General features: G+C 35.1%; 1 protein-coding gene across 2 annotated transcripts; it reads left to right on the top strand.

Annotated features, from left to right (window-relative positions):
• Positions 1 to 5,004: 5,004 nt before the first annotated feature.
• LOC131067485 (uncharacterized) lies at positions 5,005 to 13,210 on the top strand. 2 transcript variants are annotated; one of them, XR_009111820.2, is made up of 3 exons: positions 5,005 to 5,844; positions 11,974 to 12,672; positions 12,756 to 13,210. XR_009111820.2 is itself a non-coding variant. In XM_058002514.2 (2 exons), exon 1 carries the CDS (start codon positions 10,710 to 10,712, stop codon positions 11,463 to 11,465), a length of 756 nt encoding a protein of 251 aa, XP_057858497.2. In that variant the 5' UTR covers positions 10,658 to 10,709; the 3' UTR covers positions 11,466 to 11,855; positions 11,974 to 13,210. The 2 variants fall into 2 exon arrangements, 1 of the variants encoding a protein (XP_057858497.2); XM_058002514.2 differs by lacking the exon at positions 5,005 to 5,844 and adding an exon at positions 10,658 to 11,855 and having other exon boundaries at positions 11,974 to 13,210.
• The last annotated feature ends 299 nt before the right edge of the window (positions 13,211 to 13,509 follow it).

Raw genomic sequence — 13,509 nt, 5'->3', positions numbered from 1 at the left:
ATCATTTAGGGGTCTCCAAAAGTGGGATATCCCTAAGATATTGACTGAGGACGACCAGCACAAAGATTTGAATAGGTGGAAGCTTGATTTTGAAGAATCAATTAATACAGTTTTGAATTTATTAGTGAGAGGAGACCCCACTCAAATAGACACCTATCATTTGATTATTGATAGAATTATTGACATTAGTTCTTTTTACCACAAATTCATTGTGGAAGCTGCAACTATGCTTGCCCATAAGACAAAAGAAGCAATAAATAAATTGCAAGATTTGAAAGCCTTTGCCTGGCCCACCATAGAGTAGATTAACAACTGGCACAAATAGTATTGTTAGTTAGAAGAAGAGTAGTTGTTGTCTCTATCATTTTGGTCTGCTTCATTCTTTTTGTAGGTCCCACATTGCCTGAACATTGCCATTTTTTTTGAATTTTGACAATGATAGGAGATGCAGAATCAATGCACATCAACACCACTCCTTCCAAACCTGTTGCGTTGATCCCAATAAGTTGTTACTCCAACCGCCTTCTCTCGTGCTTCCACTAGGATTTTGTCTTGTATTTGTAACATAATGCCTTATGGTATATTCTATTGTATTGAGCAATTATTTTTTGACATGTGTCCTATTCAACTTGAAGCTTGTTTTTCTCCCTTGTTCTATAAAAGGGAAACTAGGGCAAGTAGGAAAGGATCCCGAAATTTTGAGAAGTAGAATGTATTAGGAGATAGTTTGAAAGTAATAGAGCTAAAACATTTCCTTTCTATAGATGTTATGAACTTCTGTTACAATATATCAATCCTTTTTTTTAATTAACGAAAGAGAATAAGTTTTAGAATGTCCTATCTTTTGTGTGCATGTTGTATGAGTTTTTGTGTTAATGACACATTGATTCTTCTTCTCCAGTGGGGAATGTGTTCTCTTGATAATGGGTCTCTTTTAAAGAAAGGGTTAAATTATATTCAAGATTACTGCAGTGTGTACATGGTAGACTATGATTCTGTTTGTTATGATTCTAGCAAGCATAGATGCAAGTTGTGAGATGTTTAAATGTTGTTAAATGATGATATATTGTAGGAGTTTATGATTTGTTTGTAGATAGAGTTTGTTCACCATAGGATAAGCACTGGTCTTCTCTTCTTGAATTATTTTAGGGTCATCTTCATCAAGTATCATTTCATTTCTGTTTATAGGAGTAGGAATAGGAATGGTGTTAGCATAAAAGCCAATCCCAATAGCTAAGCGAAGGTTTTAAGACTAGGATTACAACCAAGTCTAGAGAATATAAGCTTTCCTTGGTATATTTTCATTGGAAAATCTGTTATAACAACAATGTCTATGTATGTAGAGAAGTAGTTGTTCAGACATTGTTAAGGTATATCCGCCTTGGTCCTGTAGAGCTAAAAGTGTAGGAGATTTCAGTTCTGAGATTGAATCTTATTCATTGGACAAGTCCTATCTTAATCCTGTTGATAAGAAAGTGGTTGATCCTTTAGGATTTAGGATCTATTGATTTGGGAACCAACAAGATGATTAATGGATGAGATTTGGATCAAAGAATTGATTAGGTTCGATGTACTAAGTCTTGAGAAGAAAATGATTATAAAATAATAGATCGACGATGAAAGAGGAAGATAGGGCAGAGGTTACCCAAGATGGGGAAGGCACTCAATATGTGATCTTTGAGTGAGGAAGGAGGGACAATGAGATGTGTCTGCTCCTATTCATCTACTGGGATAAACCTGACCTTTGCTCAAAAGCATAGGTTCTCAATGGTTCTTGATCAAATTCGTTGTTGAAACCATGTAGGTAGTCATGGAAGCAATGCAAGAAGACTTGGTGTTTCAATAGGAGTTTGTGGTTTTTATACAAGAAGCTTTTTTTAGGATTTTCTTGAGATTCAACTTCTTTTTCTTGATTTGGCGATGGATTGACTTCTTTGGATGCTCAAGGGACCTTTGGTTATGGTGCATGGATGAGGACTGATTGAAAATTTAATTTTGACAGAGATGGTAAAATAGAGGTGGGGATGACAATTTTCAAACACAGACAATGTTTTTTAGGGAAACAAAGATGACAATTTAGGAGCACAGACGACAAAACAAAGGTGAAAACAGTGAAATGCAGTCTAATGCTAACCAAGAAAGATTTTGATGGATTTGGCCAAATTTTGGGTCAAACTTGTGAATGTTGGATTCATTTGTATTTGCAAGAGATATCAAGAAATAATGCATGTTGGCCAAAGAGACACTTGAAACAAGCGTTAGGTGGAGGGACTAGATTAGCTCAATTTACGAAATTCACTGGCATGCACAATTGAAGACACATGAAAACATGCACTGCCTAGGTTGGAAAGAGGATTCTACTTGTTGAGTCCCCACTTGGATTTCGCCATATACTTAGACAAAGTAGATAGAAAGAGATTTGGTGGCACTGGCTCCCCCTTACATGAAACACACTTGTTGGGTACACTAACATCTCATACCTTGAAGATTCAAAGATCTTATGAATTGGGGGACATCTGTCTCGACAATGAATAGTACGATGTGGGGTGGTTTGGAAGATCCGACCCCTACACCAACAAGCAAAGGGATTTTGGCCTCTACTACAAATGGTGTCTAGTTAGAATCTGGGGAAATATTGGTGCCTATACATGCGACGATTCGCTCAATTAAGAGGCCTTACAACCCTTTATACAAGGCTTTAACATGTCACACAAACACTGGAGGAGACATCCGTCGGTATAGAACAACGACGCCAGGTGGTGATGACTTTCGTCAACCCCACAAATATTTGTATAGGGTCGTTCCCTGTCACCTGCTTATTGCATCGAGAGGTAGGTCCTCTAAGGAAAGACTAAGTTTTATCCTCGTCCAGTGAAGAGGGGAGAATACCACGAAGTGTTTTGGGTTCTAACTACAACAAAAAGGGATAGGTCTGGCTTTTTGATCACCCAAGCTTTTGTGAGGGAAGAGCATATACCTACTATCCCGAGCAAACACTGTAAACAAGTTTATCTAATTATTATGCATGAAAGGAAATCCTAACATTCACTAATTGATAAAAAGAGGTCTTTGACATACGAAACTGCAACAAAAAGTTAGTAGTTTTAGAATATTGGCCTTGAACAATTGGGAAATTTGCAAAAACCTCAAAAGGATTAGCAAAATCTAATAAAAAATCTACTGGGGCAGAGATGACGAAATGAGGACGTCAGCACAGAAGTGCAGACATCGTTTCAATCTTTGCAGAAAAAAACAGTTAGTTTCAAAGCTAGAAAAATGTTATTTTATCAGTCTTAAATTTAAGAAAACAATAGATTACAGTTACCAAGATTTGTAGATTAGTAAAAAAGAAAGAAACATAAACAATAGATAACTGTTTTTATGATTTTTTTTGCCTTTAAAGTTTGTCATGATATAAAAATTTACTGATAAACTACAAAGAGAAAATGTTAGGGCATAAACGATGATTTGTTCTACAAAAATGTCAAAATCGAGGCAGATTGAAGAGAAATGGAGGGCCAAGATTGAATGTGAGAGAGGAGGGGATTTGAGAGGACAAGTGGGAGATCCAAGATATTTGCCATAAAGACATTTCTTGTCTACACACTTCTCAAGTACATGGGGAAGAGTTCCCCAAGTACATGGGGAAGAGTTCCCCAAGTACCTTGGGAAGAGAAGAAAGGAATTTAAAATTCCTTGGGAGAGGACAAGAGAAATTAAAAATTCCCAAGAAATAGGGGGCATGGGGAGAATGAAGAATAAAGGAATTAATAATTCCTTGGGAAGAGAGGTCATGGGGAGATTCAAGGAATTTGACATTCCTTGGATAGACAAAAGTGGGTGGCATTTAAGGTCGGAGGATGAGATGGAAAAGTCATTTATGGCAAATAGTTGACCCATCCCTAATCAATTAAGAGGACTGATTAGATAAGATAATGGATGATTAGGAGAAAAGGTAGGCGAATTAGGAGGATGGGATATGGGGAGAGAGATTGAGTGGTGGAATTTTAAATTGAGAGAAATGATGATGGTGATTAGACTTGGATTAATTAGGCTAAATGATAGGGATTAGGAGGATGATTTGTAGGACAAGGTTATGCATAATTAAATAAATATAAATTTATTTAATTAAAGGTAAGGGATAAAGGTAAAGGTTAAACTTAATTAAATAAATGTTGAGGAATAAAAACAAAGGATTAATTAAATAAATAATAAATATTAATTTTTATTTAATTGGCTAGAATGGGATAAGGGTCAAGTGTGGACAAATTTATGTGTCCATACATATTATTTTTATTTGAGACTATCATCTGTATCAATAGTCACAGATTGTGAGGTAATTCTACCTTCCTCCACTTGACTATTTAAAATAGTTTGTGTCATGCCATGGAACTATTGGGGAGGGAACAATTTTAAATCACAATTAATCTCCCTTTCTTCATCCAATCAAATTGGGAGCATTTGCTAAGTAAATTCTTATTTGACTATATTTAATTAAGGGTGAGGGATAAAGATAAAAGATTAATTAAATAAATAATAAATATTAATATTTATGTGTCTACACATATTTTTTTTTATTTGAAACTATTATCTCGTATCAATAGTCACAAGTTGTGAGGGTAATTCTACCTTCCTCCATTTGATTATTTAAAAAAGTACTTGCCATGCCATGAAACTATTGGGGAGGGAACAATTTTAAATCATGATTAATCTCCCTTTTTTTATCCAATCAAACTGTGAGGATTTGTTACATAAATTTTTATTTGACTATATTTAATTAAAGGTGACAAATAAAGATAAAAGATTAATCAAATAAATAATAAATATTAATATTTATTTAATTGATTAAAGATGACAAATAAAGATAAAAGATTAATCAAATAAATAATAAATATTAATATTTATTTAATTGACTAAAATGAAATAAGAGTCAAGTCTAAACAAATTTATGTACCTATCTATATTTATTTCTGCTTGAAATAATATCTCCTATCAATAGTCACAAGTTATTATGTAATTCTACCTTCCTCCATTTGATTATTTAAAAGAGTTCCTGCAATGCCATGGAACTATTGGGGAAGGAACAATTTTAAACGGTGATTGATATATTTTGGTGCCAGATATTTCCCAAAATGAAGACAAGAGAATGCGTGAATTTCCAGGTCCAGAATTAATGCTGTTTGCAACTTTGCAGAGCTTTTGTATTCATAAAACAGTTTGATAATTTTTCTTTATTTATTAACCATCATCCTTTGCACATGTCTGGTTCGCGGAGGGCAGCAGAAGCGGCACAACGTGGACAATCAGTTTGGAGTCCACCTGTAATGGGAATGCATTAAAGAGAAAATACAGATACGGAAAATAGGCAGCCATGGAAGTGGTGGCTAACGGAATGCTGCAGCACCAGCAGCAGCACCATCATCAACTGCTCATTTTGTCAAAACGGAGAAGATCAAGAAATCAAGACAACGCCTAGGAAGAGGGCAGAGGTTTGGGTGCAGGATGAAATTAGAGCACTGATTGCCTTGGTAAGAGATAAATAGTCTCTTCAATACCCCCAAATCGAATAAGCATGGGACAAACTCTCGCTCTAAATGAGGGAGAGAGGATTCGACAGGTCTTCGACCATGTGTACTGACAAGTGGAGAAATTTATCGAAAGAGTATAAAAAAGCTAAACACAGCCAGGATAAAAGAGATCAATCTGCCAAGATGTCATGCTATAAAGATTTGGAAGGATTGCTCAGAGAAAGAGCCAAAAGCACTCCTTACAGAACCCCTGCCAAGATGGTGGTGGCGCCTCCACGTCCTCTTGACAATTCCTATGTTCATTTTTCACCCAAGAGTATGCTTTTCGATTCCCTTCTTCTGTACCCATTTGATAGATAGGCCCAAAATGTTAAACATCAGTGGGGTTTACCAGACTTGCTTTGAAAGAGACCATTCCCAATTAAGAAAAATCTGAACGTAAATTTTGATCTCTCGCGCAATAGTTGTGTACAAACTTACTTTTTAATACCCAATGCGTTTAGAAGGCCAAAGATATACAGGCGGTGTTTATCACGTTTTTAAAATAGGATTCTGTTGTTTTAGTTGGGATGCTCAACGAGAGAAATCCGAAAGTTATTAATTTGGTTTTCTGATTTGAACGATCAATGTTCTCTGTAGTATGAAGTTTTCAATTTGTGGCAGATGACCATTGACATTTATCATGATTGTTGTTATTCCCGTTATTGGCCTTATGGCTAGGTTTTGGCATGCATTTTGTTTAGATAAGGTTTTTATGTTTAACTACAATGAAGTTAATTTTACTTTATATCTGTGTTTGTTCATAGTTACCAATTTTTTAAAGTTTATTCAGATTTGAGTAGGTGCAGGGAACGACTTGAGTGTAAATAATTGAGTCAAAGCAAGGTTTCTATTTCTTCTGTAAAGCATCTTTTGTAGGTAGTATCCAAAATTTCCATTTTTGGTAGGTCTTTGTTGCTACGCCAATTGATTGCAGAAGACAACACTTCTAATTAATAACATGATGGAAATTCAGTTGTTTAGGTGCTATGCTTGATCAAATATCTTATTGGGAGCAATTTTGCCAACATGTGCCACCTTCAAATGTGACACCTATTCAAATGACTCCTCAAATTCTTAAGTTGGTCCTGTGCCTTAATGAGAATAGATTGTTCCTTTATTAATAGAGGTCACTTTACATTCCTTGAGGAAAATTAAGTCTTTATAGCTTCGTCAGTGTTGGAGTACATAAATTCCTTACATCCAATGGTGTTAGCCAGTTTTTCAGTTTTGCATTACGCTTGGTCATTTCTATTCGCCCTCAATATTATGTAAAGAGTCCAGGGTTCTCATTTCAAGGTGAAGTATAATGTACTTTTTCTCGTGTAACAGAGTTGTCAATTGTTGTACTGTATACATAGTCGTCTATCCTTGCTGAATATTGCTTTATTGATATGTGTACGTTGATAGTCTTCAATCGTGCTTAAGTTATTAACTTATTTAATCACAACATTAACTAACAGAGTAGTTACTTCTGTTAAAATTTAAGATCTATACATCTGTTCTGTCGCAGAAACACCATGGAATATAGCTTGGGATTGATACATCCATCTATCATGCTCTCATAAATTTATTCTGCTTCGAAGACTCGCTCAAAACAGCTATAAACTCAGCTGGAATGCATGTAAGATTCTAGAACTAATCCTAGATAAAGATCTGCTGCAAGACTGCAGTTTACGCTCCATAAGTGCCATTGCAATAGCCCAATGAACATGTATGTAGAATACCTTGATAATTGTGTTCTCAACCGTTGATTGGCTTATGCTTTCGTCGTTCGGTCAGGATCACTTTGTTACATTAGTAGCTACTGTAGTGCTTGTATTTAAATCAAGTCCATAATATAATTCTAAAACCTTGACACTTGATACAATTTCTGTATTGACTATTTCAGCTAATCTAGTTTCTGGCAGGTGACACTTTTTCACAAGTGAATGAGTGTCTTTCAGTAAAGAGTTTGATTGGTAGCTAACCTGCAGAAACTTATGAATTACAGTTTGTAATATGAAATTGCTTCAACGTGTGTTTGAGAAAAATTTGTTTAATATAAGTGTTCTGCCTAGTCTTTTACTATGTATTGTCATAAGAGAGAATGAATTTTTTGCCAAAATCACCACCAACTAGCAATAGTGAGCTGCTTGAGGATTAAATTACCTTATCCTGCTTGTGATCTAGGTGGTTAAGGCAGGTCAAATTATGCAGAGAGAAAATGAGACCATACTGTGCCTAGATTCAGTCACCTGAATCTCTATCCAAGCCAATATTCTTTTCATTTAGAACCTGTCAATTTGACAATACAAATAATATTCTTGATCACGAAGCTCTGGTTATTATAGCCTATTGGATTAAATATGCACAAAGTCCTAGGATCAAGTTTACATGCATAGTTGGTTACTACGAGTAAATAGTATACCAGGTCTGCAGGCAAGCCAAGCTAGAAATGGAAAAGCCAGATATTACCAAAATGCAGCTTGTAACTCATAGAATTAGTCTGTGTTTTATATTGAAGCCATCAGAAGGATCCAATGGGTCCCTTGTAATGGAAGTGGAAGGATCATGCAGATCATTGGTTTAAATAATAGATGGCTAGCTTATCATGGTGTGGTCAAAGCCTTAACTATGCATATTGTTCTCTTCAGAATATCATCCATTTCCATTTTAATATGATTTAATCTTTTAGTCAAGATTAATGATTCTATCATGCCTTTTTCATGGTAATGTGGCTTGGCGATGACTCAAATACAAATACATGCTTTCTTGTAGAACATTTCAAGTACCGAATGAAAATTTCAAAAGCTGATTGTTTTGATTGTTGGCTTGTATAGTTAATGGGTTCTAGAAGAAAACTTGTTTTACATATGAACAGAAACATATTAATTGTAAGTGGAGAAATTATGGGATTTGCTTTCGGAAAAGAACACCAAAAAAATGCTTCTCTCTCTTGAAAGAATATACAATTTTCAAAAGAACGGGATCTATATGTTCAAAATTTGCAAGAAATAACTTATTTTCATAGTAGGATGAATATACTAAAGAGAACATTTTTGAATTGAGAAAGTCTCCTATACATGCATTTATTAAGTTGGTTTCTGTAAATGCTTAGTAATGGTCGATTGAACTTAAACCCTGTTGATCATTTGGTGTTCTCAGAGCAAAAAAATGAAAACACAGGTACTTGGTTGTCTATTTATTAAGTTGGTCTCTGTATATGCTTAGTAATGCTTAGCTTTTTCTCCAGAAATTTTTCTCCGCGTGCATTCATTTCTTGCATTGCTATAGGAGTAGAATCGTATAAAGTGTATGCCAAGTTGCTGTTTAAACTTTCTATTTCTGCTTTAATACCGTGCATAACTGCAATGTTACAAGTTTGTCATCAACAAAACAAAACAAACACAAAACCTTTCTTGCATTCTTTGGCAGGAACTTCGCTGCTCTGCAGCACTTGTTTTTATATGGAACATTCTTGTCAAATAATTTAGTAAACAATCACAAACTTTATCAGGTGTTTTAGCTGTTTCTACTCAATAAAAAGGAAAACACTAATCCTACTCTTAAATTGTGTAGGTTTTATTCTCTATATTGTTTTTCTCTCAGAGTAAGTGCCAACAGTTTAAAATTTTAGATTTCTTTTAGGAAAAGGAAAGATTTTTCATAATCTTAGGTGTTTAACAAAGGGAGGATTGTTAATTGTTTGAAGGAAATATCTTACTCTTAGGTTTTTAACAGGGAAAGGATTTCTGTCGTATTAAAAAGACAGCAGGAAACCGTATAAAATACGAGCCATAACTAGAAATATTCCAGAGTGTTAAGAGTAGTTACAGCCGGAAACCATCTGAAATAGAAGAAATTATTTGTAGTACTTGGAAAGCCTATAGTTAAAAAATGTTGAATTATGAAAAAAATGCAATCTCGGTGAAGACTGGCGCTAGATTTGTTGATTAAATGTTTGTCAAAAAAATAAATTTGTATGTATGGTAAGGTTTTTATTTATATTTACCTAGGTTACCGGTACGTCTGGGTTTTCCCCCAAATCCAGATGCGATTCGTCTTGGATTCGGATTCGAAGTGGAATCCCTATGGAATCGAACAGGGTTCCTCCATTTTGATCGTGAAACGTATCCGCGTTTTTACCCATGCATACCGACGAATCCAATGTCGATGTGGTGTATTTCTCGCGTTTTTTCGACGAATCTGCTTCAAGCGCAAATTTCAAGAGGTTTTTTGTTGACTTTTGCGGAAGGGAAATGGGTCATTTAAACCCTAAAACAAAATAAGAAGACGTATTTTTTATTTCGCTTCCGCGATGGCACGAGCAGATAGAAAACATAGGTCTTTGTTTGTCTTCGACGACGACACACAGGTCTTCGACGACGGCACACAGGTCTTCGGCACATAGGTCTTCGGCGACGGCTCACGGCAGACAAGCAACATGGCTCGCAGTAGACAGGCGACGCTCACGGCTCGCGTGAGGGCTCACGGACAGGCGACGCTCACGGCTCATGGACAGGCAACGCGAGGGCGACGACAGGCTCAGGTATGAAGGTTTTTTATTTCTTTCAAAATAATTGTATAGTTTGTTTATTAATTTTAGAATATATAGTTTGTTTATTAATTTTTAGTAGTTTGTTTATTAATTTTTAATAGTTTGTTTAAGTTTATTTATTAATTAATGATAAAAAATTTAATTTATATAAATTATTAAATAATAAATGTTAAATATTTAAATTCCATTTAATGGTAAAATGAAATTATTCATAATGTTTAAGTAAGCATATATAGGATAATACTATTTTTACAAATTTTTAAATTACAAAATTGAAAATAGTTAAAATATTCATATTTATAATTTAAAATAATAATAATACAAATTAAAATTAAATATTATGATATTTAATTTTAATTTGTATTATTATTATTTTAAATTATAAATATGAATATTTTAACTATTGTGTAATTTAGAAGTTTGTAAATATATTAATATCGTTATAGGTTACGGTTACTTTCATAATTATTAATAATTTCACTTTCACTTTAAATTAAATTTAAATGTTTAACATTTATAATTTTATTATTTATATAAAATTAAATTTATTGTTAAATATTTAAATTTTAATAATTATTGTTTAGCTTGTTGTAGATAGCATAATGGCAACGACTGCTAGCTCAATTCCTCAACGGACTTTCAAAACCGACCCAAATTCACCTTTATGGAAATATGTCAAAATAACAGACCAAGTAAAAGGTGGTGGAACATTTAATTGGATATGCAACTTTTGTAGTGTGAAAAAAACTAGCTCCTACAGCCGTGTCAAAGCCCATTTTTGTGCCATTCCCCAACAAGGAATCAAACCATGTCCAGGAAGGGATGGAAATGGGTTGCCACCTCAACAAATAGCAGGATTTATTAGAGAGCAAGAGGAAGCAGATGCAAGAGTTGGTAATGCCTCAAACCATCCTTTGTTGAAAGAAAGAGGAAGTAGATCAAAGAGGCCCCCTACTTCTCCATCTCAGAGTAATTTTCCTGATATCATGGTACAGAGCCACCCATTCTTAGGCATAATTGATGAAGAAGAACCTGTTATTGTGAAGAAAAGCAGGGGACCATTAGAGAGAGCATTTAAAAATGATGCTAGAGAGATTGCAGATCAATCCGTTGGAAGATGTCTATATGCAAATGGTTTGTCATTTAATGTGGTACAATCACCATATTGGCAAGATATGTTGAGAAAGGTAAATGAGGCTACACAAGGGTACACAGGGCCAGGTTATGAGAAGGTGTGTAGCACCTTACTAGCAAAGGAGGTAAAAAACTTAGAAAATGCATTGGCTCCCATTAGAAATTCATGGAAACAAACAGGGGTGTCCATCATTTCTGATGGATGGAAGGATACCAAAAATTGACCATTAATTAATGTAATTGCAGTGTGTCCTAAAGGGGCAATGTTTCTGAAAGCCGTGGATTGTGAGGGACAGGTGAAGGATGCACAATTTATTGCTAACATCCTTATACAATGCATTCAAGATGTGGGACCTCAAAATGTTGTCCAAGTAATAACAGACAATGCAAAGAATTGTAGAGCTGTAGGAATGTTGATTGAGACACTGTTTGAACACATATATCAGACACCTTGTGCTGTCCACTCTCTCAACCTCATGCTACAGAAGATGGGCAGGAAAATAAATTGGATCAAACAAATTTATGCCGAGGCCGAAGAGATCCAAATGTTCATCACAAACCATAGCATGTCACAAGCCATTTTCAAATCATTTTCAAAGTTGGAGTTGCTAAAGGTAATTGAAACACTTCAATTTCTAAAATCTACATTTCACTTTAGTAATCCTTAATTTATTGTTTAAATTTGATCATGTCTTCTTTGTATTCTAATTTTATTTTTATTTTTTTGAATAGGTTGCCGAGACTCGATTTGCATCCAACACAATCGTCTTGAGGTGACTTGCGAAGGTGCGGGAGCCACTTGCTAGCATGGTAATTAGTCAAAGTTGGTCCCTATGGAGGCAATCCAATACTGAAAGGGCAACAAATGTAAAACACATGATCCTAGATGACACTTGGTGGGATCGAGTGGAATATCTTTTGAGTTTCACTGAGCCCATCATGAGTATGATCCATTATACTGACACGGATCACCCATGTTTGGGAGAGGTATATGATGGCATTGACTCGATGATTGAGGAAATGAAAATCATCATCAATGCAAAAGAGTAAGATCTCGAAGAAACTTTCTTCAAAGAGGTTCAATCTATTTGTGTTGAGCGGTGGAACAAAATGACCACCCCACTACATCTTCTTGCATTTGCATTGACTCCCAAATTTTATAGTGATGAAATGCTTGCTAAGTCATCAAGGGTACCACCATATAGAGATTCAGAAGTTAGTGAAGGGTGTAGGACAGCACTTACTAAACTCTTCCCCGATTCTGAAATGGAGGATTTAATGTCAAGTGAGTTTGCTGATTTTGTAGCCTCCAATGGTCAAAGTGTTGCCACTCTCCGTGACAAGTATAAGAAGGATGCTCATGCTTGGTGGTACCTTAATGGCCATACATCACCAAACCTTCAAACTCTTGCAATCAAACTTTTATCGCAAGTGAGTTTCTTAATTTTTATTGCTCTCTAAATTTATATTTTTTACTATTGTCACCCTCTAACTTTGTGTCAATTATTCAATAGGTTGCCAGTTCCTCTTCATCTGAGCGAAATTGGAGCACATACTCCTTTATACACTCAGTGAAATGCAACCGATTGGGCAGCAAGTAAGGCGGAAGAGCTAGTTTATGTGCATTCAAACTTGCGCCTTCTTACTCATAAACAAAAAGAGTACAAGGATGGGAGCACAAAGTTTTGGGATGTAGATCTAGAGCGAACTGATTTGGATTTTTCAGCTGCCACACAATCTTTACTTTCTGGGGAGTCCAATAGCCAATTTGCTGCTAGTGCAAGTGGTAGTGAGGCTGCATGTGGTTCCACTACTCTAGCTACATCATCTAATGTCAATGATGATGTTGATCTTGATCTTCCTAGTGATCCATATGATGCTGATTATTAATTGTGTTATTTTATTGTTGAACCAATGAACAAGGAATTCGATATATCGATCATAACTGATTCAAATTTTGACAAATGGAAATTAGATAAGACTTCCAGTAAATTTGTTATATTTATATCATATATGATAGTTCCAAGTTTTGTTTAGCATATGGATGATATTTGGGATTCTAAATTTAATTTTTGTTTCTACTTTTTAGGCTGCATATATGTATATATTTATGATTTTTTACATTTTTTTGTACGGACGTACCCAAATGTACCCAAACCCACCCCAAAATATTTGCCGTACCGGCGTATCGTACCTGTACCCGTACCCGTACTGGCAACTTAGATATTTACAATTGTCAATGGCAGAATAATATATATGAAAAATAAA

This window comes from Cryptomeria japonica, chromosome 5 (assembly GCF_030272615.1).
Source record: "Cryptomeria japonica chromosome 5, Sugi_1.0, whole genome shotgun sequence".
In the NCBI taxonomy this organism is placed as follows: domain Eukaryota; kingdom Viridiplantae; phylum Streptophyta; class Pinopsida; order Cupressales; family Cupressaceae; genus Cryptomeria; species Cryptomeria japonica.
Note: the sequence above shows the minus strand (reverse complement) of the source record. Positions and strands in the feature narration are given on the sequence as shown.